At 39.9% G+C, this 27,275-nt stretch overlaps 3 protein-coding genes across 7 annotated transcripts in view; all 3 read left to right on the forward strand.

The window, feature by feature from the left end:
* Nucleotides 1-70: 70 nt before the first annotated feature.
* On the forward strand, nt 71-3,787 carry trim107 (tripartite motif containing 107). Its single transcript, XM_010752232.3, has 2 exons — nt 71-212; nt 1,630-3,787. Exon 2 carries the CDS (start codon nt 1,641-1,643, stop codon nt 3,090-3,092), a length of 1,452 nt encoding a protein of 483 aa, XP_010750534.3. The 5' UTR covers nt 71-212; nt 1,630-1,640; the 3' UTR covers nt 3,093-3,787.
* Nucleotides 3,788-3,958: 171 nt separating this feature from the next.
* Nucleotides 3,959-11,790, forward strand: tpra1 (transmembrane protein, adipocyte asscociated 1). Its single transcript, XM_010752115.3, has 11 exons — nt 3,959-4,143; nt 5,728-5,911; nt 6,193-6,325; nt 6,872-6,958; nt 8,048-8,120; nt 8,308-8,387; nt 8,494-8,604; nt 8,704-8,764; nt 8,939-9,041; nt 9,365-9,445; nt 9,553-11,790. Exons 2-11 carry the CDS (start codon nt 5,739-5,741, stop codon nt 9,821-9,823), a joined length of 1,173 nt encoding a protein of 390 aa, XP_010750417.1. The 5' UTR covers nt 3,959-4,143; nt 5,728-5,738; the 3' UTR covers nt 9,824-11,790.
* Nucleotides 11,791-12,018: 228 nt separating this feature from the next.
* The window catches only part of chchd6b (coiled-coil-helix-coiled-coil-helix domain containing 6b), a 48,280-nt gene continuing 33,023 nt past the window's right edge, over nt 12,019-27,275 (forward strand). The window contains exons 1-6 of one of the 5 annotated variants that reach the window (XM_019277660.2): nt 12,019-12,349; nt 13,113-13,209; nt 13,627-13,681; nt 14,255-14,411; nt 26,145-26,165; nt 26,301-26,396. In XM_019277660.2, coding sequence (XP_019133205.1) covers nt 12,266-12,349; nt 13,113-13,209; nt 13,627-13,681; nt 14,255-14,411; nt 26,145-26,165; nt 26,301-26,396 — 510 coding nt within the window. In that variant the 5' untranslated portion in view covers nt 12,019-12,265. The remainder of the gene's footprint in view (nt 12,350-13,112; nt 13,210-13,626; nt 13,682-14,254; nt 14,412-26,144; nt 26,166-26,300; nt 26,397-27,275) is intronic. The other 4 variants (XM_019277656.2, XM_019277665.2, XM_019277670.2 and 1 more) reach the window with 4 other exon arrangements.

The following is a 27,275-nucleotide window of genomic DNA, read 5'->3' on the forward strand; positions in this document are numbered from 1 at the left end:
AATGTACCAACTCTGATCATGATACTTGGCACATCACTGAGTGATTAAATGCTTGTGAAATGCGCACACACACACACGCTGGTCAGAGAGGATTGCCACATTGATGTCTGGTGTTTACGAAAGGAGGGATCTTTCAGCTGATCTCCGCGTCACCTTTTTATTGACTCTTACCTGATCAGGAAGATCCGACACAAAACAGCACTGTTGCAACGGTGAGTCTTTTTTTTTATATATTATTAAAAGAAAACTCGGACGATTTATTCTCACATAAGAATTCAGCGTCTTCCTCTGGTAGCATTGGTCGACATTATTATTTAAGATTAACGTTTATGAACAATAATGTAGGTCTAATTGACTTTAAGGAAGTGAATGCAAATTGATGCAAACCAAACTTATTCCCTGCAGCAGAAATAGGCGAATATGCCCGATTAAGTCAATAAGAAGGAAGCGAAACTTTCGGGGGATTTGGCCACATGGAGATCAGACGCTGCAAATCGAAACTTAACCAGAAACTTTAAGCAGCCAGCCAGCTGACGAGGCATAAATATACACAGAGCCCTGTTGTTGACCATGCATGGACATTACACACACTGTCGTACAACTGATGTGTCCTATTTACAATCATCTGATAAAATGATGTGTCCTGTGATTTTTAATCATTGTACTCGCACGTACACACGGCACGGTTTGCTCGTGCTGTGCTGCGTCATGCTGTAGGTGACTTCTCCGCCTTTTCCTACACCTGCGAGAAAGACGCACGACAATAATTTATTATTTTGAAGGACTTATCTAACCCTGAGGACACATTCATGTTCACGGTACTTTTATGAGAAATCAAATAGTTTACATTCTGCGAGGGGGAAAAAAAGTTTAAAATCACTTAGTGAATATTTTACATACGGCCCCCCCAATAAATTATGGACTCTGTATATATTATTTATTATTTTTTAGGCCAAAAGAACAGTTACCACAACAAATGAGTATAAAGTAGAAATACAATGCAATAAGTAATTAAATAAATAAGCTATGTTTGGTCTATGGTCACAATTTTCAAAGTTTTGCTAAAATCCAGGTTTTGACCCTGATACTACTTTTCTTGAAGTCCTATTAACCCTTATTTCATTTACTCAGTTGTATTTATTAACTCATTTGTACTGTTCACCATCTTAATTGAATTAATTGAATAAGTTAACCAAGTTGACATCAGAATCTTTTATTGTCAAGCAGGTAGAAAATATAAAGAAAGATAAAAAGCAAGTACAGCCAGTCACAAAGCCTTTAATATAAAATTAGAAATCGATGGAATATTAAAACATGTCATAAAACACATGTACAATATGACTGTTAATCAAATGAAAGAGCTGTGCTGTTTTGTGCAACTTATTGAGCAAAAGTTCATAGTATGAAGTTTAAAGAATATTTGCAATGTGCAAGATAGTAATCCAAATAATATGTGGCATAGACTTTAAGTCAATGTGACATGTGGTGACTGTAAGGAGGGCGATAAAAGTCAGTGTCAGTGTGCATCTTGATCATTATTTAGGAGGCCAGCAGTTGGGATAATATCATCAATGTATAATAAACTATACATATTTTTGAAGTCTTACCCTGACTTGTCTGTTTTTCCAGCATCTGCCACTATGTCTGTGAGTGAGACTGAAGCAAACCTTTCTGAAAAGAATTATCCAGAAGCTTTGGCTTTGGAGCTGACTTGCCCCATCTGCTTGGAGCTCTTCTCTGAGCCAGTTTCTCTTCCCTGTGGTCATATCTACTGCCTTGCCTGCCTTCAGACCATGGGAGAAGGCATTGACCAATACAGCTGCCCTGAGTGCCAGACAGAGTACCATGGTACCAAAACCCTTGTGAAAAACTTCAAAATGTGCAGCATCATAGAGACCTACAAAGCCACTGCTGGGAAAGTCAGCCCCACTGCAAACCCTGACCATGCACCAGTCAAAAGGTCTGGGACAGAAGAATCCACAGAACAGCCCTTTACTTTGGATCAAGAACAAGGCAAAGTCAAAATGGAAATGGATGAACCTAAATTTAGACTGGCGTCTCAAGTCACAGAGTTGAGCCTCAAGTTGGAGATGGCAGAAGGTGTGCTGAGGAAAGAGAAGGAACGGGAGTTAGAGGTGACCACTACTAATGGTCTGCTGAGAGAGAAAGCATCCATGCTTTTAGAAGAGCTAACAGATTTGTCACGGATCTACAGTGCACAGGTGATGCAGCTGATTGAAGAAGAGCTAGGTCCAGGTGAGGCCAGTTTGGGCGGTCGAGTCAGTCAAGCTTCGGATCGGACTAAGCAGCTGAGACAAGCTTTGCTCAGAGCAGAGTCCCTTCTGACTGAAGAGGATGAGGCTGAATTTAGTGAAGAGCTTCAAACTCTACAACCACACATCGATGAGTTAATGGCCAAACCTGTGGAAGAAGAGGAAGACGCCACTGAATTAAAAGTCAACCCAACGAGAGCCTGTTCTGAGCTGGAAAACATGAACGCCAAGCTGAGGGACAGATTTGGAGACATTCAACGCTCCCTTAGAAACACTCTAAACCCTTCAGAGGTGACCTTTGACCCAGACTCAGCCCATCCCAACCTCATCCTCTCACAGGACTTGAAGACAGTGACTTTCAGCGCTGCCAAACAGCCTTTCCCACCCTCTCCACAGAGGTTCACCAGCTTCTTCCAGGTCCTCAGCACCCAGAGCTTCTATGAGGGCGAACATTGCTGGGAGGTGGACCTCGAAGGCTCTCCATGGATAATTGGTGTGTGCTACAGTGGGAAGCTGGCACGCAGCGGGTTGCCCTCTGCTCTGGAAAGCAGCCGGAGCTCCTGGTGTCTGATGTGGTTCAACAACCTGCTGACAGCCTTTGAGCAGAGCCACAGTGTGCCACTGAAGAGGACCACAGTGTCACGAAGGCTAGAGATCAGACTGAGTTTCAAGACCCACAGGCTCAGCTTCTACAACATCAGCCCCATCAGTGGGAAGACTCATGTGTACACATTTAAGGCTAACCTGACTGAACCAGTGCACCTGGCCTACAGGATGATGTCAGGCAATCCCAAAGCACGTGTCACTATTTTTTCATAATCATAACTACATTTCTATTTGCTATATATTCTTCAGCAAAGTAATAATATTTTTACAGACCTGAGATTTGAATTATTTAAGAATTGAAGGTCTTTTTGTCGTGTTATGATAGAAAACACAGACTGATTTAGTCATTCCTCAAGCAAATAGTTTGAAAGGGTTCAGGATTCCTGATCACCTTGGATGTTTTGTGTAATACACCGACCAGTCATTTCATTAGGTACAATCCAGTGTGATCCAACACAACAGCTCTGCCATGAATTCTATTGTTACTTACAATTTTTCAGTTTTTGTTGACACTGTCAGAGAGGTAATAATTCTACTCTCTATTATTGAGGTCTAAGTGGGTGCTGTTGTTGTGCAGAAGTGCATTATACTGAAAATATTATGGCCCTCTATGTAAATGCAAAATATTAGAACCATCTCTCAATATAATGCTGTCCAGTGGAACATTACTGCAAACTACAACCTAGTTAACATAATAGTTAAACAAATACCTCTCTGAGGGTGTCAGCAAAAACTGAAACATAATTGGCTTAATAAAAGTAAAATTTATGGCAGAGTTGTTGTATTGGATCACCCTGGTCGGTGGAACTGCTGCTCACAGACCTGAAACATGCCTGACTCCTCATGGGAAGTGTTCAAAATGATGTCAGTAAATGTATAGTATAAACATTAAAAAGGCATAAAGTTGGTGTGTGTTTTATTATGTTTTTCTATTTCCATCTCACAGATACACTGAGATATATTAGAGCCACATAATAAATGATCACATTCATATTTTTAAACTATGGGAAAGTAGCCTGCCTCTTTGAAGGGGCTTTAAAAAAGAAAATCACGTGTGTGTGATCTCGCGAGACTTCCTCCGCTTGTTTGGTGAGAGTGTCAGCTGACCACACTGGGAAAATTTGTTAACGAAACTATCTCGTACAGCCATGTCCCGTATCAGTGATCAATGTATTGATCGATTACAGCGTGTACTGAAGCCATATTATTTCTAAAAAAAATATTTGACACTAGTGATACTTTTGAATCCGAGTCTACTGACCTGGTAAGATGTTATTGTTTTTTTTCTTACTAGCTGAACATGTCGCTACGTTGGGTCGGCGTTATTGGACGTATCACGTTTGTTTTGAGGCTAACCTGAGCCAGCCTGACTTATATAAGCAGCGGTACCTAATGTTAATAAGCAAGTCTGCGTTTGTCTGTAGTGTAAGCTCGGATAATATGATTTTAATTAATATGAAGAGGTCATCTCCCGACCGCAGCTAGCAGTCTGTAGGTAGCAGCGTTAGCTTGAACGCTGACTGAAAGTATTTATGAGACAACATACCAAGAACATTAGACTAAGTTATGAGTGGCTGCTATTATCTTTAACCAACTCCAGAGGGAGCGACTTTGAGTTGAGCCTGACCTGTGTCATATTTTTTTTGTTTACTCTAGCCAACTTGACAATGTTCCAACTGTTGAGTCAACGCTAACCAGGTTAGACTCGTTTCACAGTCTGAGAGTTCAGGAGAAAGACTCGGCGTGGCGCATAAAGCAGCCTGACTCCAAACTAAATGTTTATCTGGAAGTGGAGAAAGCTGTGACAGGTGTACGACAACCCAGCATGTATCCCAGAGCCTTAGCAGAAGTTTGAAGTTTCTCATTAATGCTCATACGACACATGAACTGAACATGAACCTGCTTCAAAAGGAGGAAGCTGTTAGGATGAGAAGTAAAATGTCTTCCTCAGCTCTGATGTGTAATCAAATTAAGTTAATATGTAACGGAATGACAATAAAATAGACAAGGCCAAAGCTAATAGATAAGAGCTATGGATTTACATGATGGATCATTTCACAGATTAGTGAATACACACACACACATATGTATATATACAAACATACTATATAATAATAATAATAATACATGTGTATAAACAATACACATAAGAGAATAATACCTTTAAAGATGCACAAAGATTACAGGAGGTAGTTGCACAATGTGAAATAAATACAATTGCATCACTGGAAAAATAATAGCACAACACAAATAAATACAATTGCATCACTGGAAAAATAATAGCACAACACAGTATTGTATAGTATATGAATAGTATAAACATACTGTATGTATATACACTGACCGGGCACTTTATTAGATACACTTACGTAGTCCAATGTAATCCAATACAATAACTCTGCCATTAATTCTACTTTTACAAATCTTATAGCAGTTTATATATTATTAATTTAACTATTATGTTTACCATTAGGGTTGTAGTTTGCAGTAGTGTTAAACTGGGTTGCATTATATTGAAAGGTGTTTCTAATATTTTGGCCACCCCATTTAAATAAATATTAGAAACACCTTTTAATGTAATGCAAGACCTCAACGATTAACATAAAATATTGAAAAATAGAATTAATAGTTACCTTTCTGACGTAAAAGTAGAATTTATTGCGGAGTTGTTGTATTGGATTGTACACGTGTACCTAAAGAAGTGGCCAGTTGGTTTATTAATAAAAGATATATAGATATTAATATAGAAATATGGTATGTGTAGAAAAGGGTTGGAGTGCTACATTATGTCACGCTGCTGTTAAAGAGTCTGACTCCTTCTTGAAATCTTAAATGTGTTCCTCCTCAGGGTCTGACACCATGCTAGCCACAGTGACCGCTGTGGTTAGGTTTGCTCAGTACAATGGCAGTGTTTCACCTTCACCATTGGATAACACATCAACATTCCCAACCTGGCAACCTGACACTGAAGCCAACATCACCAAGCCTCACAAATGTCTACAAGTTCTGTACGAAGACATTGGAGACTCCAGGTATATAATGAAATATTGTAGAAGAAATAGTTGAAAACCATGAAAGAGTTAGTAAATCATGTGTATGTATTCATTGTAAATGCATAGTTCCATATAAAATAAATGCATTTTAATATTGCACAAACCCTAGAGTGTTTTTAAAGATGTTTTCTATCGAGACCACATTTTACCTATGCAATGAACTCTAACTCACAAGATGGAATAAGATAGTAAACCATACTTTGCTTTTGAATCCATGTGTGCCAGTGCTGATCACTTTCACATTCATCTTTCTGTTTCAGGGTGCGCTTCTGGGACATTTTACTTCTTGTGCCTAATGTGGCCTTCTTTGTATTCCTGATGTGGAAGCTGCCTTCTGCCAGGGCGAAAATTCGACTCACCTCTAGCCCCATCTTCGTCACTTTTTACTTGCTGGTATGACCGAAAACAGAAACACAATATACAGTATTCTAATTCTAATTCTAATTCTATTCTCTTCAGAAGGATTAATCTTGTGTTCATTCTAATCAGTCTTTGAATGGTCAGATCTTTGAGGCTCAAGAGATTTCACTGCCATATTGATTCCCAAAAGGGACAGCGCACCTGTAAATACCTTTCACTTTCACTTTTGTTTAACAGCAAACACAAATGACCTTGTCGAAGCCTTACTGATGAATTTCCTTCTTATTTAATAGCTGCTTACTAATATGTCCCTTCTCATTAGATCTTTGTTTCCAAAATTGAGTCTGTTTAGGTTACAATCCCAGTTCAAACTTAACAACAAAGACTCTAGAGAAGAGGATATCTCTCCTCTGCAATGCCTGGCAAGGCTTTAAAGGAACTCTGCACATTGTTTGTTACTAGTGTTAAGCATTCAGCTGTTGCTATCAGCTATACTTTTCCCCTCATTCTACTACAGGACGTGTTTTATTGTGTTCAGAAGACAGACTGATTAATATGTTCTGTGCTGTATTTTATTAGGTGTTTGTTGTAGCAGCAGTTGGAATCACCCGGGCGGTCGTGTCCATGACTGTCAGTGCATCCAGTGCTGCCACCATTATAGACAAAGTAAGGAAGCACATGAAGTATAAATAACAATTTTTGAACACACATGGTTGTGGAGATTAAAAGCTCATTTCATAATTCTAATGTCGTGAACAGGTAGCCAGCATTAATACCAACATTTAAAACGTACTATTGAAACCTGCACAGAAAGAAGTTATTAATGTGTTCTCTAACATTTTAAATAGGTTTGTTTTATCAATTATGAGCTAGTGAAAAATATTTTAAAAAGATAAATTTTTAATCTCAAAGTCAAAACATTTCATGTGTAAATATTCCAGGCATTTATATGATTAAAAACGTACTGATTGGACCTTCCCCACACAGTGCAGGATTATAGAGATAAAAGTTGAACGTGTAAATGTAAATATAATACATGGCTGATTGTTTTTACTCTTAAATGTTTCTCAAATCAGACAATAAACCAAACAACAGTACCAAAATAAGATTTTTACTCAAATTTAGTGATGCAAAAATCTGCGTAAGAAAAAAATGCACTACAATCCCACTCTCGTAGAATGAACAATTTGTAGTTACACAGTATATTAGCACATTTGTAATGCTTTGCTTTACTTCCTTTTATCGGTAGCATATTCTGTGCTGTATCTTGACGTTTTAGATAGAGGGTGGATTCTTTGTTTATATGTATCACATGACAGAAAGCAGCTATGCGTTATAAATACTTTGACAATAGTGAAGTAGCAGTCACCATATCCTGTCACAGCTGTCTCTTTTATTAAATATTCAGAGGGGCTGATATCAGCTTCAGCATGACTTTGTCCGGCTTTCATGTCTAAAAGGAAAGGCATGGCTGACATTCCTCACATACCAGACAGATCCCTATGGAGCTCTCAGTAATGCACCCAGTGTTCACAAAACTGTTTCTTGTACCAGGCTGTAAATATATTTATTTTTCCTGTAAAGTTGGGTATTGTAATATGGGGGCTTATTAAGATAGACTTATTCTGTAGCCAGCACCAAGTGGCTGCTGAGAAACTGCACTTTCTGGCACAGCCATAGAGGTTGCTGCTTGGCTACAACACAGCAAATCCACTCTGCCACAGTAAATACTCATGTTGTTTATTGTCTTTTTAGGTGCTCTGGGAAATCACTCGCTTCTTCTTGCTGGCTATTGAGCTCAGTGTTATCATCTTGGGACTGGCTTTTGGTAAGTTTGCTCGACTGGTTTCATTTCTCATTTACTGTATATGTGAAACTGTGTGGTGTGTCTGTCTCTTTCAAATGTTCCATTTATAGTAATCTTTTTCAGCCCTAAATCTAATTATGAATGCAACTGAATGTACAACTGCACAGCTTTTGATTTTGTTAAGCCTCTTTCTTAATTCTTTTATCAGGTCACTTGGAGAGCAAGTCCAGTATAAAGCGTGTGCTGGCTATCACTGCTGTGCTGGCTCTGGGCTACTCCATCACACAGGTAATGAGGTTAATAATAAAGATAAAAACTTATCTGAACATCACAAAGCAGGAAATCTTGGTGAGTTGTCATTCTGCATGCAATTAAAATGAAGAAATGTTTCCAGGGCACATTAGAGATCCTGTATCCAGACAGTCACCTGTCTGCTGAGGACTTTAACATCTACGGTCATGGGGGACGGCACTTCTGGTTGGCTAGCTCCTGCTTTTTCTTCCTGGTTAGTAATCTGTTACCATGCAGCAGTAGCATTAAGAAGTATAAAACACAACTCGTACATGACAGATACCTGATATCTAATGTTTGATTTATTGTATAGGTGTACTCTTTGATTGTGATCTTGCCTAAAACTCCAGTGAGGGAGAGGATATCCCTTCCATGTGAGTAAAATCTTAGCATTATATATTATATAATTATCTTTAATGTCAAATTGTTATCCATGAGGATGTGCTGCACTCTTAGTATTTGTGCTTTTTACCCCTAAATGCTACCAGATCATTAAAAGCATCTGTCCTCTGTTGTCCATTAATCTTTGTTTTGCTTCCTTTTTCCAGCAAAGAGGAGCTTCTATGTGTATGCTGCCATCCTGTCTTTACTGAACCTCGTCCAGGGCCTGGGAAGTGCTCTGTTATGTGCTGGAATCATAGAGGGACTCTGGTCAGTATAATCCTTTTGTGATTATACTAAATAAATTTCCCTGTTTTTAAGTATTTTAGGAGGAAAGATAAACTGTAGCACAAGCTTTTTTAGAATAAATAATGTTCTGGATATGGAGCTTCTGGTAATTGAATTCGTTGGCTGTGTTGCAACAAGGGCGATGACTCACTGTTTTTGGTGGGTCCTCTGGAGTTCAGGCTAGAGTTTAAAAACATGTTTTTCCATTAATCATCTGTCCTTTCTGTCTCTGCCGTGCTGAAACTTTTAATGGGGTCTGTTTATACAAAGTGAAACCTGTCTTTATTTTGTCTTTTCTGAACCAGTTGTGTGGATGTTACTACCTTCCTGTACTTCTCCACATTTGCGCCGCTCATTTATGTCACATTCCTCAAGGGCTTCTTTGGGTTTGTATAAAGAATCATATAACATTTAAACAATACTTCATATAGTTGTTGTTCACACAGTTGAACCTGTTTCTTCCTTTATTTCACTACTTTCTTCTTGTCCACAGTTCAGAGCCCAAGATCCTGTTCTCCTACAAGTCACAGATGGATGAGCCAGATGAAAGTGACGTCCACCTTCCCCCGACCGTCGCTACAACCATTGGCCGTAAGGAGATGCTTGACCAGGGCCTGTATTACTCCTCCACCCAGATCGACGGCTCTGGTCCTGGCAGCTCTCGTATGGTTGGAGCATACCTGGATGATGTTGCCTCCGGACCCTATGGGTCCAGCAGCATTAACAGCATTGAAGCAGACCGCTGGAGACCTATCAATGCGTGAATTGATAAAGGGGAGAGTGGAAGAAGAGAGATGGTTATACAGCTGGACTTAATGTTGTGTGTGTGTGTGTGCGTGTGTGTGTGTTTTAGGCAGGGTGGCGATCAGCGGAGTTGGCCAAAAAAAAAAAGAGAGAGAGAGAGAAAAAAAGCAGAACATGGTGGACACCAAGAAAATATGCTCTTGGTCTTGCTTTGACGCCAGGATAAGTTAAATGGACACTGAAGGAGAGACCTTTGCTAGCCAATTATGTGGAGGACTGTGAATTTAGCAACTGCTTTTGTAACACTGTTGCCAGAGTGCACTGCTGCTGTAGCTCCACACTAGGAGTACTGTCCCTCATTGTGGCCCCGACAGACTCTGTATCGTTTCTGTTCCTCAGGCTCTTAAATGTGGGAGCTTACTGACTTCCCTCAGCACATTTTCTGTCATTCCAGCATCATGCAACAACAGCGCAATCCTCGATGATGATGTTTTAACCCTGTTTTAATTACACAAGTCTTCAAAGTCTAACATGACAATTCAACATCTGCACATTCCCACTAAAAGCTTTGAGTAACAGCATCTTAACTGACTTTGTTATCCGCTGCCTTGCATTACATTTGTGACTCAACAAATTTTTCTTTTTGTTTTTTTTTCTTTTACTGAATCACGGTGCCTCTCTACACAGGGCAAGGACTAGCGCTAATTCATTTTGATAGGTGTACTTTGTCTTCTGAAATAGGTGCTGTCCCTCCTGTGAACATGTGAAAAGGTGTTAGCTTGATGTGTGTTACTGCAATATGATAAGGAAATCAATAACTCCTAAATACAGGCATTGCGTTCATGTTAAAGATGACAAACTATCTGTTAGGCTTTGCTAGAAAGTGGTTGCAACACAAGAACAAACATCAAATTGTGTCTCAGCTCTGAGCTCATGTCTGTCTTTTTATTTATTTTGTGCATTTGCTTTAATTTCTGATACCAGATTAATCATTCCTGCTACTGAAAGCACATTTGTTAGCTTTATAGTCATTATGGATGTGTAATTACGTGTGTGATATTCCAAATTAGCCTCTGTCACATATCAACATATCTAATTCAGCTCTGCTTGCTGCAAAAGGGTATCGTTTTACTTGAGATCTTTTTTCCCGTGTTCAGAGTTTTCCCAATTGTTATTGCAAGTGGTAAAATTAGGTTAGAAACTATTGACCAATTTTTTGGTATCAAATGATGGTATTGATAAAGTTTCATTATATAGATGTTAACGGTAAATTCCCTTTGAGCAAACGAGGCTCTGGCAGTGTCAAAGATTAATCATTTTAAAACCATGCCAAGAAGAAAACTTTACATTTTGATCGATTTTGGGCTGGTCCAAAACAGTTCTTGTTGTAGCTCTTGGTTTTACTGCAACACCTGACTTAGGTCTTTTTAAACCACCTCATATCACATTTACTTATACCTACCTACCTACCAAGGTAATATGATGTGATCAATGTATTTGTGTTTTTCCCCCTGAAGATGCTATATGCTTGGTATGAATGGATTACTGTATTAAGCTAGCAGTATTCATAGATAGTTGTGACCTGTATGCAGAAAATACAGCGTTCCATTTATTTTTTCACCATTTTAAAGCAACAAAGCAGTAAAGAAGTCATGTATTTCCAAGAAACTACAGTATTTGCCTGACTTGAAATATTTTGGATTCAAGTTTGAGTGTCGGTGGTCACTGCTGTTTTACTTGGAGCTAGAATAGTGATTGGGAAATCAGTTTGCTGAGATCACCGGGTACGTGTTGTGAAATTAAAGTCAACTCTCTTGATAACACAAGATGTTAGATGTTGAAATCATTTTGCAAATGGTCTGTAAATTGCCTTTTTATTTAAGTGCATTGATTGTATAATATCCAGCCCATATTAATGCAATGTATTGAACATTCCTTATGACCTGCAGAATAAACCATGGACTCTTTCATCTGTTTGTTCTGGGGATAGGGCGCCACAGTGTGGTTGTTTTAGGTAATTGAGCTCTTCAAATCCATGATAGGGCTCCCCTCTGTGGCTTTTTATGGTAACTACACTGTGAAATGGCATTTTCTACATATTTCACACATATTTCCTCGTGTCTTGCTGACGCCACTGCTTGTCCTTTATCCTGTTTCCATGTATGTTTTTTCCAATTAAAGCTTTCACAAGTCAGCCTTCACGTTAGCCAAACTGGAGTTGAACTACAATTCCCATCCACCCTTAGTCGAGTCATGGGCTGTGAATGATTTCATTCAACGAATGAGCTTTGAGGATACTGCAGCGCCAGAATGACCTTTATTAAAGTGTTTCAGCCACCGGTCGCTGTGGCGGCTACTCCAGCCGCTCTGTCTCATTTATGTCTCCCTCCCTGTCCCGACACTAGACAGGGTTTTTACTATTATTTATAACCCGGTGGGGGAAAAAAAGACAGCGGGTCGAAATGGGAGGTAACGGCAGCACGACTAGGAAAGTGTCGTTCGGACTGGACGAAGACGAGAAGGTCACAGTTATTGAAGGAGTGAAGGTAGATATGATGTGACGTACTCAATTGTTGTTGCACAGTTTGACTCGTGTTATCGGGGGGGTAGTGACTGAGGCTAATAACGGGGAGCTAGTTGGGCTTTTGCGGTGGTGTCGGTCAAGCAGAAAGCTGACAGGTCCCATGTCCTCGCATGACCCCGGTCATACCCCCTCCTCCTCCTCTCTCTCTCCATTACACCCGGGTTACTGTTACTTTCTCAGGTTAGTAGGTTAACTCACCCTTACAGCAGCTTGATAAGTCGGTATGTCACCAACACTCAGGGGGTTAGTCAGCTATTTGAATGACTTAGACACAGACAGTTTCAGTTTCACTAACACAGTGTGACTTGTGTTCATGTGTTGGTCAGTGTAAGATCAGGCTGGTTGCCAGGTTTCTGCTCAAGGGCACTTCAGCAGGTTGTATGATGGCCTCTTTAACCAGTCAGTCTTTTTTCTACTGCTTATTATAAGAGGTTTATTTATAGATTGATAGATAGATAGATAGATAGATAGATAGATAGATAGATAGATATACTTTATTTATCCCAAGCTGGGAAATTATAGTGCAGCAGCATTACACAAAGTGACAAGTGACAACAAAGAATAAAAATATACTATAAAGCAAAATATACATAATAAAATATCAAAAAAGCAATAGTAAATACGATAAAATAAAATATATTGTACAGAGGTATATACAGCAGTACAGAGGTATATACAGCAGTTTGTGTGTGTGCACATTTGTTCATTCTCAAATTTCCGTCCAGCTCTCAGAGGATGTGCTCCGGCGGATGAGGGAATCTCAGGGGTATGACAGCGCCAAGCCACCACCATCTTTGCCAGACAGTCTCAAACCACCGTCAAGTAAGTCAAAGACATTTCCTTTCTCACAGAGCTCCCATTGGGAGCCTCACTATGTCAGCAAACATGTGGCTGATGAGAACAGTAGGTCAGTTTACTGCTGTGTGACTTTTTCCACATTGTTTGTTATGAAAACTGTGTCATTTATGTGCTCAAAATTTAAGAGCAAGCATAACAGATATTAAAATATTCTTGCATTTACTTTACATTTAGCTGTTACTTGAGTCAAAGTTATGGCCAGTGTTAGTCTTACTATAATAGTTTAGTTTGTAAGATAGATGTGATGCCCACAGGGGATGTGATTGACCAGGTTTTAATCTCTTTGTTGCTCTTCCTACTCTGTTCTGCATTCTGATCCATATTACAATCACCAATAATACTGATATTGATCCAAATTTATTTATCCTTATTGATTTTCAGGTCCAAAACCAACGAGTCCCTCCACTACAGAAGTACATGAAGAAATGCGCAAAAAGTGGGTGCTCCTCATGTCAAAATCACTGCCCATTTTTGTTGTTATTCAGACATGTGGTGGCCTGCTGTAACTTAGTGTAATGTATTAAATGATTAATTATTATTTGGACTTAACGTGTCGATTATAACTTCAGCTTGATAAATGCAGAATATTTGATCCTATCTTATATTTTCCTATAATTAAGTTGGGCCTTCTGTGTTGACACAGGCAGCTAGTAGCCAGTGGTGGTGATAGATGTGTAAAATAGCTGGCACTTAATGCTAATGTGTAATGTTTATAGAGAATGTACACATGTCGGGTGGCCTGTCAACACTGCCCGTGTTGATTTACTCTGTCTGTATAGCAGGCATGTTGCTATGTTCCTGGAATGCTCATAGAGTATCCTGAGCCTCTATAGATTTACAAGTTGGCAAGGCCCACAGTTTTTACCCTCTCGCTGTAAAGACTACATTAAAACATTCATGTATTTGAATGTAGGTTCATGTGTAGTCTCTCTGTGTGAACAAGGCCGTGCATGTCTAGCAGTCCGTCTCTGCTGAAGGTTAAAACCGTTCTTATCTTTCTCTACTTTAGTTATGAGCGTCAACAGGCGCTGGTGCAGGAGCAGTTGGCCCAGCTGGCCCAGAGGGAGAGAGAGTCAGCAACAACCACAGGCCTGGATGAGCTGAACCCTGCCCTCATCATCGAGAAAGCAAAGGCTCATGAAGAGCAAGAAAAGGCCAAGATACTGGTGAGTGATGCTTTTTAGGTCTATACCATGTGTTGGGGGTTGTGTTTTCTTCTAGTGGGCCTGATGAGTTGTACTTTTTTTGTACTGAAAACTTTTGATTTGATAATTTACACTTTGCCAAGAAGCAGACCTGCTCTATTACACAGAAGCTGTGACGACGCTCCTTTAGCATCTATTCAGTCAAATTTATTAGAACAGCGATAATTTACTTTTTATTCTGACACCTTTTAACAAAAATGAGTCTCCAACCTAAAGGTCCAAGATTTAACACCTACTCCTGGCTCATTTTACTAAACCTGCCTTAGTAAGAAAATACTGCTTAAATGTTAAAATAAATGTTTTGGAATTTAAATGTTATAACATTTAATGACTTGTAATAATCATATTTTGTGTCATCTCATGCAGAGAGATTTTTATGTCGGCGTTTAAAAGTTTGAAACAGAATTTCACCACTTTTCTATAAAATGATGCCAGTGACTTGTCAGCCTCAGGCCATTTCAATTAAAGGGTGAAATAGGCAAATTACATTTTAATATTATAAACATCCATCAGACACTTTTTATTACTTCAGGCTAAGAATCATGCAGTGTTCTAAAGTCAACATGATCACACATTTTCCAATACACATTTTTGTATTATTGAGCAGAAATAGATTTCTTTTTTTCCACAAACCTTATGCATTAGTCAACAGTGCCCTCTACTGTCAAGATGTTGAATGGCACCCATGGGCTGAGGCACTGGGGAATTATTGAATTATCAGGATGTAAGGTTGTCATGACACCAGAATCCTTCCATCCATTTCTGTAACCGCGTGTCCTCATTAGAGTCGCGGAGACACCAGAATAGAAAAACACAAAATAGGATTTATTTTTCATTTTCTTGAAATGAACAGCCTGCACACAGAACACATATAGAGGAGCAGTTGCAAAGTTTCCCACAAAATGAAGATGTGTAACTGGGGTTTGATTTGATTTAAATACATTACCATATTTCTAGTAAGTTGTTTTCTTTCACCATTTTAATTCTCCACCTCATTGTAGTGTTTGTTCACAAACTACTTTAACCCGCTTAGCTTTCTCTGTTCCCAACACCTACACAGCTGCACACACACTAACTGTGCCCCACCTCCTTCTGTCACTCTCTCTCACTGTATCATTCAGAGGCATCAGTATTTTTATAAAGTCGCCCAGAAAACACAACTTACACTTTGGCTATTCTGTTTTCACAGCAGCAGGTGAGCCGCGTGTGGAGAAGGCTTGTTGATAATGACATAGCCTATTGAAACCAACGTGGTACCGGCCAGGTGTGTTTACTGTTTACTGTTGAGGTCTGTGCTTATGAAGTAAACACTGCGTTGCGTGTCCGCGTCTTTGACGTTATACCGGTCTCTCTCTCTCTGTGTCTCTGCAGCAGAGCTCTGCGAGCAGTAGACTGCACAGAGGAAGAGAGTTAGGTGGTGATTGTCAATCGGGTTAATCAGTTGCATATGGCGTCATTCTGATTGTAGATCCCCTTCTTAATAACCTTTGTACTTTAGATAGAAAAGATGTACTTTTAACACATTTTTATAAAAGCAGACTATCAAACATCAGAGTGAAAGTGATTAGGCTATTCTAAATATAAATATATATCTAAATATATCAGTCAGCCCTTCCTCAGCTGTTCTCTGCTCTGAATAGATTATGTGAGTGGTGTGAGGTCACCGTTAATATAATGGCAGAGATGTGCAGTATCTGTACTTTATCGGAGCAGAGAAATCCTTGATGTTCCTCGAGCCTGTTGGGGTATGATCATCTATTTCAACAGTTTCAACAGGTTTTCAATATCGGATGGAAACAGGAACATGAGCGATGCTGTCTTCTACTATGAATGTTAACCTGTAATCTGATTACCTCCAGCAGTAGACTGCTTCTAAAAGGCCATGTAAACCAGAAATCTGTTTCTGTAATGCACTTAGATGTAGTGATTGCGGTGGTTATTGTCTGCATGTGCTTTCTGTAATATCACTGCTTTGTCACTATTTCATATGTGCTTATTGACACGTAGAGACGTGATTGCCAGAGAGATTTGTATGTTTAAACAGTGTGTGTGTGTGTGTGTGTGTGTTAACCCTCGAGGACCTATTTCTGTTACTTACATGTATATTGATTAGCAGAGATCTATTGGCGATCATTAATTTGCAACTCCCTCCCCTGGTGTTTTTTCAACTCGCTTCTCTCTGATAAAATTAAACATGGTGGATATCCTGCAGGCCTCTCTCTCTCATCTCCAATTGATTTGTCCCTCAGTGTCTTTTCAGTGTGCCAGCCAGCTGCAATGAATACTGAATGAAGCCGCTGGCTTAGCTTACACTGATACGGGCTCCAATCATTTAATGATGTTGCAACGCAATGTGAAACCGAACACTCTTACCTCACAACTTTGTTTTCTACTTTTTCTGACATAACAAGCCAATACAGACTGTTACTTAGATTAAAGGTTTCTTATAAGTGTGCCTGCGTGCCCAATTAAAAGGAAGCAGCCACAAAGCAGAATTGTATCTGTATGTTTAAGTTAAAAGAAGGGGGAAATTTTAGCACCTCTCAAGTGATGATAGATTTGAAGTTGATTGTGTGCGAGAAGTCTAGACAGCATATGACTCCCCCATCGTCTCCCGCTTTCCACCTTTTCCTCTTTCTCACCTGTCCTTCTTGTTCGGTCTCACCTCTGGCTCTCACTTTTTTCTGTTTAACTGTCTAACATATTCATTGTTCCCAGCTTGATTTCTTCGCTGTCAAAAATGTGACACATGCTTTTAACAACCCCCCAAAAAAAGACCCGAAACCGCAAGACTGAACACAATTCACTCCTAGGATTAAAAAGAAGGATGTGCTTGGTTTATATATTTTTGTTGCATTGCTTCAGCTTTTGAGGAGATTGAAAGTACCTGATTCAAGAGCACTGACACACACAAAAAAAAAATCTCTCAGCCTAGCAGGTGGTCTTCCCTCTCTTCTTTGCATTTCCCATCAACCTTGCTTCCCCCGGCAACAACGCAGCTGGAGGCTTAAAGAAAAACTCTCCACTTTGAGTAGTTTAGGAGCTACCTTATTTCCCAGAGGAGAAGACAGACTCATACACACAAACATACATTTACACATACTGCAGTGACGCTATCACAATTCAGAAACACATACATAGGGGCTCTTTAGTAGGTAGGCTATGTGTTAGTGCTGGGGTAAGGAGGAGGTGGAGGCAACACCTGTCAGAGAACTGAGCTGCTCTTCACACCGCCTCAGGCTGCCTGTCACAAACACTCATATTAGCCATTTACTCCTGTCTCGGCGCCAATCGCCACCACTGGGATTGTATTTGTGTGTGTGTATATATATATATATATACACTAATTATAATAATATAGATTATAGTATGCATCTGTGTGCATTAAACAGGCTCTGAGTCGAATTTACATCAGAGGAATGTGTGTGTGTGTGTGTGTGTGTGTGTGTGTGTGTGTGTGTGTGTGTGTGTGTGTGTGTGTGTGTGTGTCTAATAGTTACCAGCTACCCCTCCACCTTCATTCTATATTTTTTAAATAAGTTTGCAAAGCTGATATCATAGACATTAGGAAATGTGGCAACCGGTGTCTACAATCATTTATTTGATGTGCAAGCTTCTACTTCCACATCCCCATTGTCATGATGACATCCAGCTTTTTCACCCCGCCTACAAAAGTGCTCCTTTGACAGCATATGCTGAGCTTGTCTTTTCAAACATGTCACCCTACCTTGTTCTGAGACTACATTTAGGCCTTACACCTTGAGTGAAGACACAGAAGAGATGACAAGTTACATTAACACCTAGTCTCTTCTCCCCTCCTTTCTTTCATTAGCACCTCCTGTGTTTGTTTTCTTCCCCCGACTATTCTTTCCACCTCAGAGGTGTCATCCGTGCTGCAAATAAATGCTATTAGTATGCACAGACATTCAGAGCAACACACACACACACAGATAATTACAAGCATCTGCTTTAAAGCTATTGAATTTCAGAATCTTCTCAGCTGGGTGAGAAGAATAGACTTTACTACGTGTTTGGGGGTCGAGGGTGAGTGTTTGTAACCTGTCAGCTGATTTTCTTTTCATCGAGTGTATTTAAAAGGGAGCTTTTATCTGCTGCAAAACAATGATGGATAACAGCATAACATGGTGCAGGTTTAATTCAGACCAGCTTAGTAGAAAGAACAAGCAGACAGACAAATTCCCCATACCTCCACCAAGAAGTTTATTATCCCTGTAGCTAATATCATCAGTTTTAGTGTCATACTGCCTCCTTGTTTTACTGTTAAAACCCAGGAGAGACATTTCCTTGACTCCTCACAAACTTCATCAATAAAGTAATGACTTGAGGTGACACTTTGCTTTCAATCTATCATATATATCACATTTCCCCATGGTCAAAATGAGGCAAAAAGCCAAATCAGTTTTTCTGAGATTTGATGGTAATAAAGCCGTGAAACTGTAGGCAGTGACAGATTTTATGTAAAAAATAAAAATAAAAAAATAAATAAAAAAAACATGGACATCTTTAATTTAACTGTAAATAATGATGTCTTGATCTGAGGATTCTGTCAGTAAGACAGGTTGAGCTGAAATGTGTGATGAGAGGTGATGCGCCCATTTGGTCACTCCTGATGTCCCTGTTTTCTCACAACCTCGTCTTCTTTCTTTAAACAACCCAGACAGATTGTTATGTAGGCAGTTAAATATCAAACCGGGTCGTTTTGTCATGTTATGTATATTATTTCTAATTAACTTGCAGTATAGGCACACACATTTAACCACCATATTACCTGTAGCTGCATGTTTTCAGTTATTGATTGGTATGTTATTGATTGGTATTTGTATATGAGGAAACAGGCTGTATCCCCATAACTGGTCACTAGATGGCATTGTTGAAGCATGTTTGGTTCACCAGGCGATATATAAAGTAGGATGGATGCGTGCTCTGCACAGCAGCATGTGCTCCTGGGCAACATGTTCTCCCAGCATTTATTCCTCCTCCCTGTCTCTCGTGTTTTTATCTTTCCCTTCTCAACCCCTCAGTCCCTATCCTTAGTGTCTGTGTCTTTGTGTGAATGATGACTCAGAGTGAAGCATTTGACACTGTCCAAAAGAAAGATGATGAAAACCAGGGTGAAATGCCCCAGCATTCATTAAAGTCAGACCTGAGATGACAAACACTCAGACCACAGCGGATGATGCCACACATGTTAACAGTATTGCCCTGCTGCTGTGTAGAAGCACTAGGAAATGACACTTTACAAGGGCGGAAAATGTGTTTTGCACTGAATATGCAGCCTTTCAGTTACAAGATGTTCTCGCTAACCAGCAGGCGCCCCTGCTGTCTCAGTCTTAAAGACTTTTGATCACAGAATATAATTCACTGTAATACATTTATTTGTTTGTCTCCTTTACTTTGATTGATTTTATACATATATTTCAACACGATGTTGAGAATTGAATGTCTCATTTATCTCCTTTTATTAGATATTGTAGGTATTCCTAAATATTATTGAATCTGCGGTATGTTTAAAGACTTGATCACATATAAATCTATGATTTGAAGGCAAATGTAACATTACTACTCTCCATCTCTTCCCTCCTCACTGAACTGAACTGAAAATCTGTCAATTCATATCACTTCAGCTGCTTTGGGTGTTTGCTTCCTAGCACCAGATGGACATGTTGTTTGAGCTGCATTCAGCCAATACCAAAATAATCCCTATGGTGGATTTTTCATTCCTTTGACCAAAAAATGACAACGTATATATAACATAAGAAGCATGAAAGAAGCAGATGAATGTTCAGCACAAAGCAAATCACACAGCAGCGACCACAGTTATTGGTTGCAAGCATACAATCTATTATAAAAAACTGCATTTAAGTCAGCCTGGCATTTACACACATGTATTCACATAAAACATGTTTGCTTTGTCCACCAGCACCTCCTTTTTTTTCCATGACCCACCCATGAGACTGGACTGAAGAGTCATTTTCACCAATATACGGTAGCAGTCAGCAGCTAGGGCAGCAAGCACATGGAGGCATTAGGCTAGAGAGCTCAGAGAAAGAGAAACGTGGACAGGGACGGGCTACTGGAGCTGAAAGGCGGAGAGAAGAGACTTGGAGCGTGGTATAGTAATAGATTCAGATGTCTGGCTCCGACAGCCAGCCAGCTAGATAGCCAACACTGCTTGTTAGCCAGAGGAAGAGGGTGGGAGACGGAGAAAGGGGGAAAGGGAGAGACGAGGGAATCCAGACGACAGGGTGAGAGGAGATAGATGGATCAATGAAAAAGGAAAAAAGAATGAATTGTAAAAACAAGCTGAGATATGACAGTGGAGGAAAAGAAGTTTACATTGGGGTGGGTGGACATTAGCCTTCACTGTAGTGATGGCTTTTGAGTCTGCAAGTGTTGCATACTGTGAGGGCGCACAAATGCACACACACACTCATATATAGACTCTGCATTTCTTTCTCAAAGAAACCGACAGTGTAAAATTTAACAGCAATTCAGACACACACACACATTCGCACACGGCTAAACCACTTGTTATCAGCTAGTGTAATCACAGACTTGACATCTTTTCTGCATGTTAAAGCAGCTAAGCCCTTTGTGCGCGCTCACACACATACGCACACGTGTACAGTACTCCCCTGTCGTCTCGAACAGCGGTAATTGCTGACGAGCAGAGCGCTCGCCGGATGAGGAGATTTTGATCGGCGCACAGCAGTAAGAGAGGGAGGTGTTGGCACAAATCCTGTCGGTTCAAAGGACAAATGTGTAGGAGTGGAATACCTCTCCCATCAGAGAGCAGTCCTGGCGTAATGAGACAGCTGGATAAGACTTATTATCTAAAGGAAATATAATGTTTCCCAGATGCTTGTGCAAATATTGGGGAATAAAGATTTATATTGGAGCAATCAAAGTATGAGTCAGAGGATCTTAGTTTTAAGATTAATCTTAAGATTTTGATATCACATCTATTTAAATTTATCGCAGTCAAAAATAAAAGGGGTAGACAGTCGTATGTCACTGATTTTACGACACTGAATTTGATTTGTTTGGCCGTTTATTTTAGGATTACAAGTTTATGAACAGATTCTTTCTGGATATTCCTTTGTCAGAAAATTGGTAGTGGCATTTTTCTTCAAATTTGAACTTTTAAAGATTTTAGTCAACAAGCGAAACCATACATGTGGTTAGGATGAGGGAACTTGTTCCTGTTGTTGGATTAAAACAGCTAGAGCTAATCAGAGCCCAGTCTGAACAAACTGTTCCTGTCCACAGTCAATAAGATGTTTCCAGAGCAGATAAAGTTGGATCTTAAAAAGTTTAACTTGTGTTAATGTAAAGAAAATTTGAGCAAATGAGAATTTTGAAAATGCTTCCACCATTTCCTCCATCCTTCATTCCCCTCTTATTCACCTGGCATCTCTCTTTCTCCATCCTCAGTGACTCTCGTTTTCTCCGTCTCTGTGACAGTCTGTGGTGGGAAAGCAGGCTGATGATGAAGTGTTAATTCATTTATCCTCCCCCGGCTATGTGACGAGAACACACATTTAATGAGCAAACAGCTAGACTAACCAATTCATGCCTCCAGTATTTCTGCTGCACTGCGTGCATGCTGATGTTCATGTGTTTTTTTTTTGTCAGTATGCAGGTGTGTACATCACCCACAAGTGTTAGTGCGATGATTCGTACATAAGTATTTGAACTGCTGTCCTGTTCTCCTGATAGAGGCTGTACATTTGGTATGTAAGCCTCTAACTCTGATGCAGAGACCTGGAAAAGCTTCAGCTTGTCACTTGATGAAGTGCTGGCAAAAACCTGACTAACTAACCGCCAGTGATTTAGACGGAACCTCCAACCTTAAACAGAGTTACAAAAAGGTTTGCTGCCTTCAGACCTGCACATACATACTGAATTGCTATGAACTGACAAGTCATTTATCATATAGGGTTATGTGTACATTATTTGATGCCATATGGCAGAAAAAGTAGTCAAGGTACGTATGGTGGCATAGATTTGCTGATGCAGGGAGCAAATTTAATACAATTAATAATGACTCACGAATGTACATGATGTGGTTCGTCTTCAGTGTGTTGGGTATGTTCTCTTTTGTCTGTGTGTGTGTGTGTGTGAGAGAGAAAGTAGGCCATGTTACATTTTACACATGTCGAGGAAACACCCCTGCTGCTTGTAAATTAACATTAAAGCAGCGGTAAGACCTTTTGGTTCAGTTTTTAAGTTAATGAAATGGTGATGTAGATAACAGTGATTGTGAGTTGCTAAGCCAGTGTGTGTGTGTGTGTGTGTGTGTGTGTGTGTGACTGCACACTGTGGATCTCTATACTATGCCTTCAAATCCACACAAGTTAGGCAACAGCATCGAGCAAACAAGAGCTTGGGTGAAAGCACTCAGCTGTACTAATGGCATTTATTACTGGCAAACATGATGAATGTGCATACAGTACTTATTCCCATAGAGATATGCCAGGAAGAAATCTGTCAGTGAATTAGCTCTTATTCTCTCCTCTCTGCCTGTATTTCTGTCTTTCTCCCTAATTAAAAAGCCAAATCAGGTTTGACTGCACATACTGTGTCTGCCAGTGACATTCTCCAGCCTAATCCTTGTTTTAGCCCTCTTTCCTCGTCTCTCTCTCTTTCTCTCTTCGCTCCTGACTCCGAAGTAGAAAACCACACCAAAATCTTTTCTCCCCAAACACGTAGATTTATTCAAATGTAGCATTTGCATAATTCAGTATTTACATAATTGATTTCCAGGGAAGCGTTTCTCGCCATGTGAGGTGGTGTTGGAGACCAAAAGGTCTCCTCATCCTGTCACATTTCTGTCACTTTTTCTCATTCACTCCGCACACGCACACTGTTGCCAGACCACTGAGGTTTCAAGTCTAAATCGAGCATGAAGCGTTGCCAAGCTGGTGCATCTGGTGACCCTCATGGTACAACCACAGCAAACGTGATTCAGCTCAGCATAGACAATTGAATGTATTGAGATCGATTAAATCAATGTGTTTTTCTAGAAGAGGCATTATTAATTTCACTATGCTGGTAAATGATTTGCCCCTTTTCACCTATAAAATAGTTTTGTACATGCAGGAATATTGTTTTTTTATCCAAAGCAACGTACAAAAAGGCTTTTAATTTATTTGGAGAGAGGAAGCTGGGTCCCTGTCTTCTCATGGGCACAATTCACACTCATTCACATAACTGTGCACCGCTGTAGATTTTAGACCCTGATGAAACTGGTATCCTAGATGCGTATGGAAAGTGATGAAGAAAGACATATAGAGAAAGGTTCAAAACTCTGGCTTCCTTCTCACCTCTGCACAGCTAACCAATCACGAAAGGAAGTGGATGTGAATGTCAGATTGTCAGTTTTGAGAAGTTAGAGGTGGTTGGAGCTATTCAGCCATCTGACAAGCACTTCTGAAGAAGCATACTTCAGATGGATGGAAGAGAGCAGGTCCTTACTGTGTGTCTTAGAGTAAGTAAAGAAAATGGAGGTTTGTTAAGATTGTTATTGTTTAATGTTTTTGCACTAGGTCCATCATCCTGCAGTTAGGTCACATGTTTACTTGAGTGTTCTATTATTTTGCTATGGTTATAGCCATTTTAATATATATGCACAGTTTTCTTTTTTTTAAGAAACTATTTATTAAACTGTTAACTATTATTAATGTTTCCTGTTGACTGAGGGATCGCAATTAACTTGATTGATTAAGCCATAATACTACTTTTACGAGCTAAATCTTGGTAAAAACCTTGAGGAATATATGAGCCTTAGTCTATTTGAAATGCATTCTTGGCCTTTTTTGCTAGCTCAGTTGATCCAGACTCTTAATGTTCAGACTGAGGCTGCTGACTGCTGGTCACCAGGGAGCTCAGAGCGGCGAAAAAACACAAACGATGAGTAGATGTACCTGAAACGCCATCGTCCGCCATGGCCCATGGACTGCACCAAACTGCTTGGGTGTGTGTTTGTCTGCATCTGTATTACAACCAGCCCCTTCACTTCTCTTCTTAAGTCTATCATCTATGGAAATGGGACCTCCACACTCCTGTGAGCACTCTGCGGGGGTCCACACACACACACACATATTCAGTTTAGGGCCTTCCATCGAAAAGCAGGGAGGTTAAACAGATGGCATGGGCTGTATCCGTTACACAGATTACCCAACACACACACAGACACACACTTGTGCTGCAACTGGCTTTGTGAGTTCACCTCATTTAACTGAATGGTGTTTTTATGAGGCATGGCAACATTAGAGCCACCCACCGCTCTAATCTATCCCTTTCTGTTCTGTGTCTAATGCCAGACTGGGAGCACTTGGTTTGAGTGGGCAAGGCTAGACGCACCCAGATCTGCTGTCCTGCGTGTCTGTTTTATATACTTCAACTGAATGTTATGTGATTTGGTGATAAAAGTGTTGGAGCATATGCTGTCATACTGCATTCACACTCATACATACACAGGTCTGTGAATTATCATAACAAAACAGACACTAAGCTGCTACTTCTCAGTTCTGTCTAGTCCCACTAAGAGCTGTTGTAAAATAGACAATAAACTCACATCTGTATGACATAATTGCGTTTTAAATATTAATGTGCAAGCTGACAATTGACTCTCATTCCTGAAATCAAACTGCACTTTGAAATAAATACATTTAATTATTTAAAAGTGATTAGTTTTAATTATGTTTGTGTGTTTCTGTTTTTTATTGAAAGCAGTACTTTCACTTTCACAAATCTGTTTGTTGGCCTTATGCAAAGCTGCAGCTGTCTTGAGATTTATGTTTTTTTATTCTTATACAAGGTAATCGTTCAGTGATATTTCCGCTACTTGTGGCTACTGTTGTTGTTGTTTCGTTGGATCTTCTTAACTTTTTTATTATCTAAATTTCCTGTCCCTTCATTCAGGAAATTGTGGATAAAACCATCTTCTCATCTCTTCTCTTCTCAGGATATAATCTAACACCATTTAATTAACGCTATAAACAGATAATACATTTTACAAATACTGTTTCCTACACAAGAATCGATGAACTTCTTACAAGTAAAGGCAGCGAGGAGAAACAAGACAGATGGGTGGACAGGGGGTGTGAATGGACAGTTGACATGCAGTGAGGATTATGTGCCAGACTCACACCACTACAACATCTTGTGTATTGTTTGGAAACAGTTTAGCTGTCTGTGCTACCAGGATGACCAATATCAAGATTAATGAGTAGAAGCTCGCATGTTGTTTCATCACTTTGGCAAACTAGTATGTTTGCTGGTCACTTTATGCATCATGCGACTGCTGGAGGGCGCAGTTATATCGCACAACATCAGGCATCTGGCAGTCTGGGTTTTATGACCAACAAGTAGTCCTCAGCCTAACGTACAGCTTTGGCATAATGGTGTTGATTACTCTATGACCAGCTGCACAAACCTTGTTCCTTCTTTGTTCTACTCATATATTCTAGTGTTATCTCTTTCTCTTTGCTCAGTTTTCTCTCATTATCTGTCTCATTCCTGGCTCTTTCTTCATTTGTCTTTTCTTCACCCACCTTTTCTTTTTATACCTATCTTTTATCCTTCCTGTCTTTGTCTCTCTTCTAACCCTCTTCACACCCTCACACCCTCTGCTGTCTCACTAACCCTTATTCCTTCTCTCTCTCATAGCCAGCAGATTTGGATGCCTGGGTAAGCAACACTACCATTGCTGGTGCCTCTATTTTATTATTTTTTTAACTCGGGTTTCTCTTCCCTCCTCTCTCTCTCTCTTTTTCTCTCTCTCTCTTCTCTATTCAAATGTCATGTTTTCATTGTGCATTAAAGCGAAGCTGTGAGTGTGCTGCCGCCACCATTCCACACAACAACACTTTGGGAGGTATTCAGCTAGAAAATTACACATCATCTGTGCTGCTAGCAGAGGTGATTTTACACACAAACACACACACACACACATATACATATATATATACACACACACACACACACGCACACACTGCCCTTAAGCATCAAACAGCGGCTGAAGGAAGAAAAAGTGGAGTGAACACCGTATGGAGATTTGGAGATGGAGTCTTTGGTGATGCATCTGTTTGTTAAGTTAGGATAAGATTAGATAACAATAAATGTAATGTCAATCTGTAAGTGTGTGTGTATGTCTGCTCACCTGTATTCACCATATGAAGATCAGTAGATCATCCGGAGAATATGCTGTTGCTCCATCTGATCTAGTACAGCAATCAGTCACCATTACACCATAGCATAACACTGTGTGTGTGTGTGTGTGTATGTGTGTGTGTGTGTGTGTGTGTGTGTGTGTGTGTGTGTGTGTGTGTGTGTTTCTAATACACGCTTTTTATTTCAATGCTACATAAATCTTTGCCCCATTGCTGCCTTTTGCTGCCTCACTCCCAGCCAGCTTTATTGTGTTCATGCACCATATCATGTTCATGCTGCTGTAGCACTGCTTAACTCATTACCCTTATTGGTTAGAAACAATGTGTGTTTATGGGTGTCACAGCCCTGATTAATAATCAGTATAATATGCAGGCACACATATGTAACCCCCTACAGATCAAACGTGTGCACATGTTGGAGAGAATTCAGCCATGCCGTGTACACCCGGTGCATGTTGCCTATCCTTTTATGCATTTTATATGTGATTGTACAGCTGTTGAGGTCCCTCTTTGATCCGCCACATACTCCCCACAGCATGATCAAACTTCTGACAGATGCATGTGAACAGTACGATCAAATCCGCACAAGCTTCATGGTGTATCAGCTCAGTTCAGCTCACTGCCATTT

The sequence above is a fragment of the Larimichthys crocea genome, chromosome VI, assembly GCF_000972845.2.
Source record: "Larimichthys crocea isolate SSNF chromosome VI, L_crocea_2.0, whole genome shotgun sequence".
Lineage (NCBI taxonomy): Eukaryota > Metazoa > Chordata > Actinopteri > Sciaenidae > Larimichthys > Larimichthys crocea.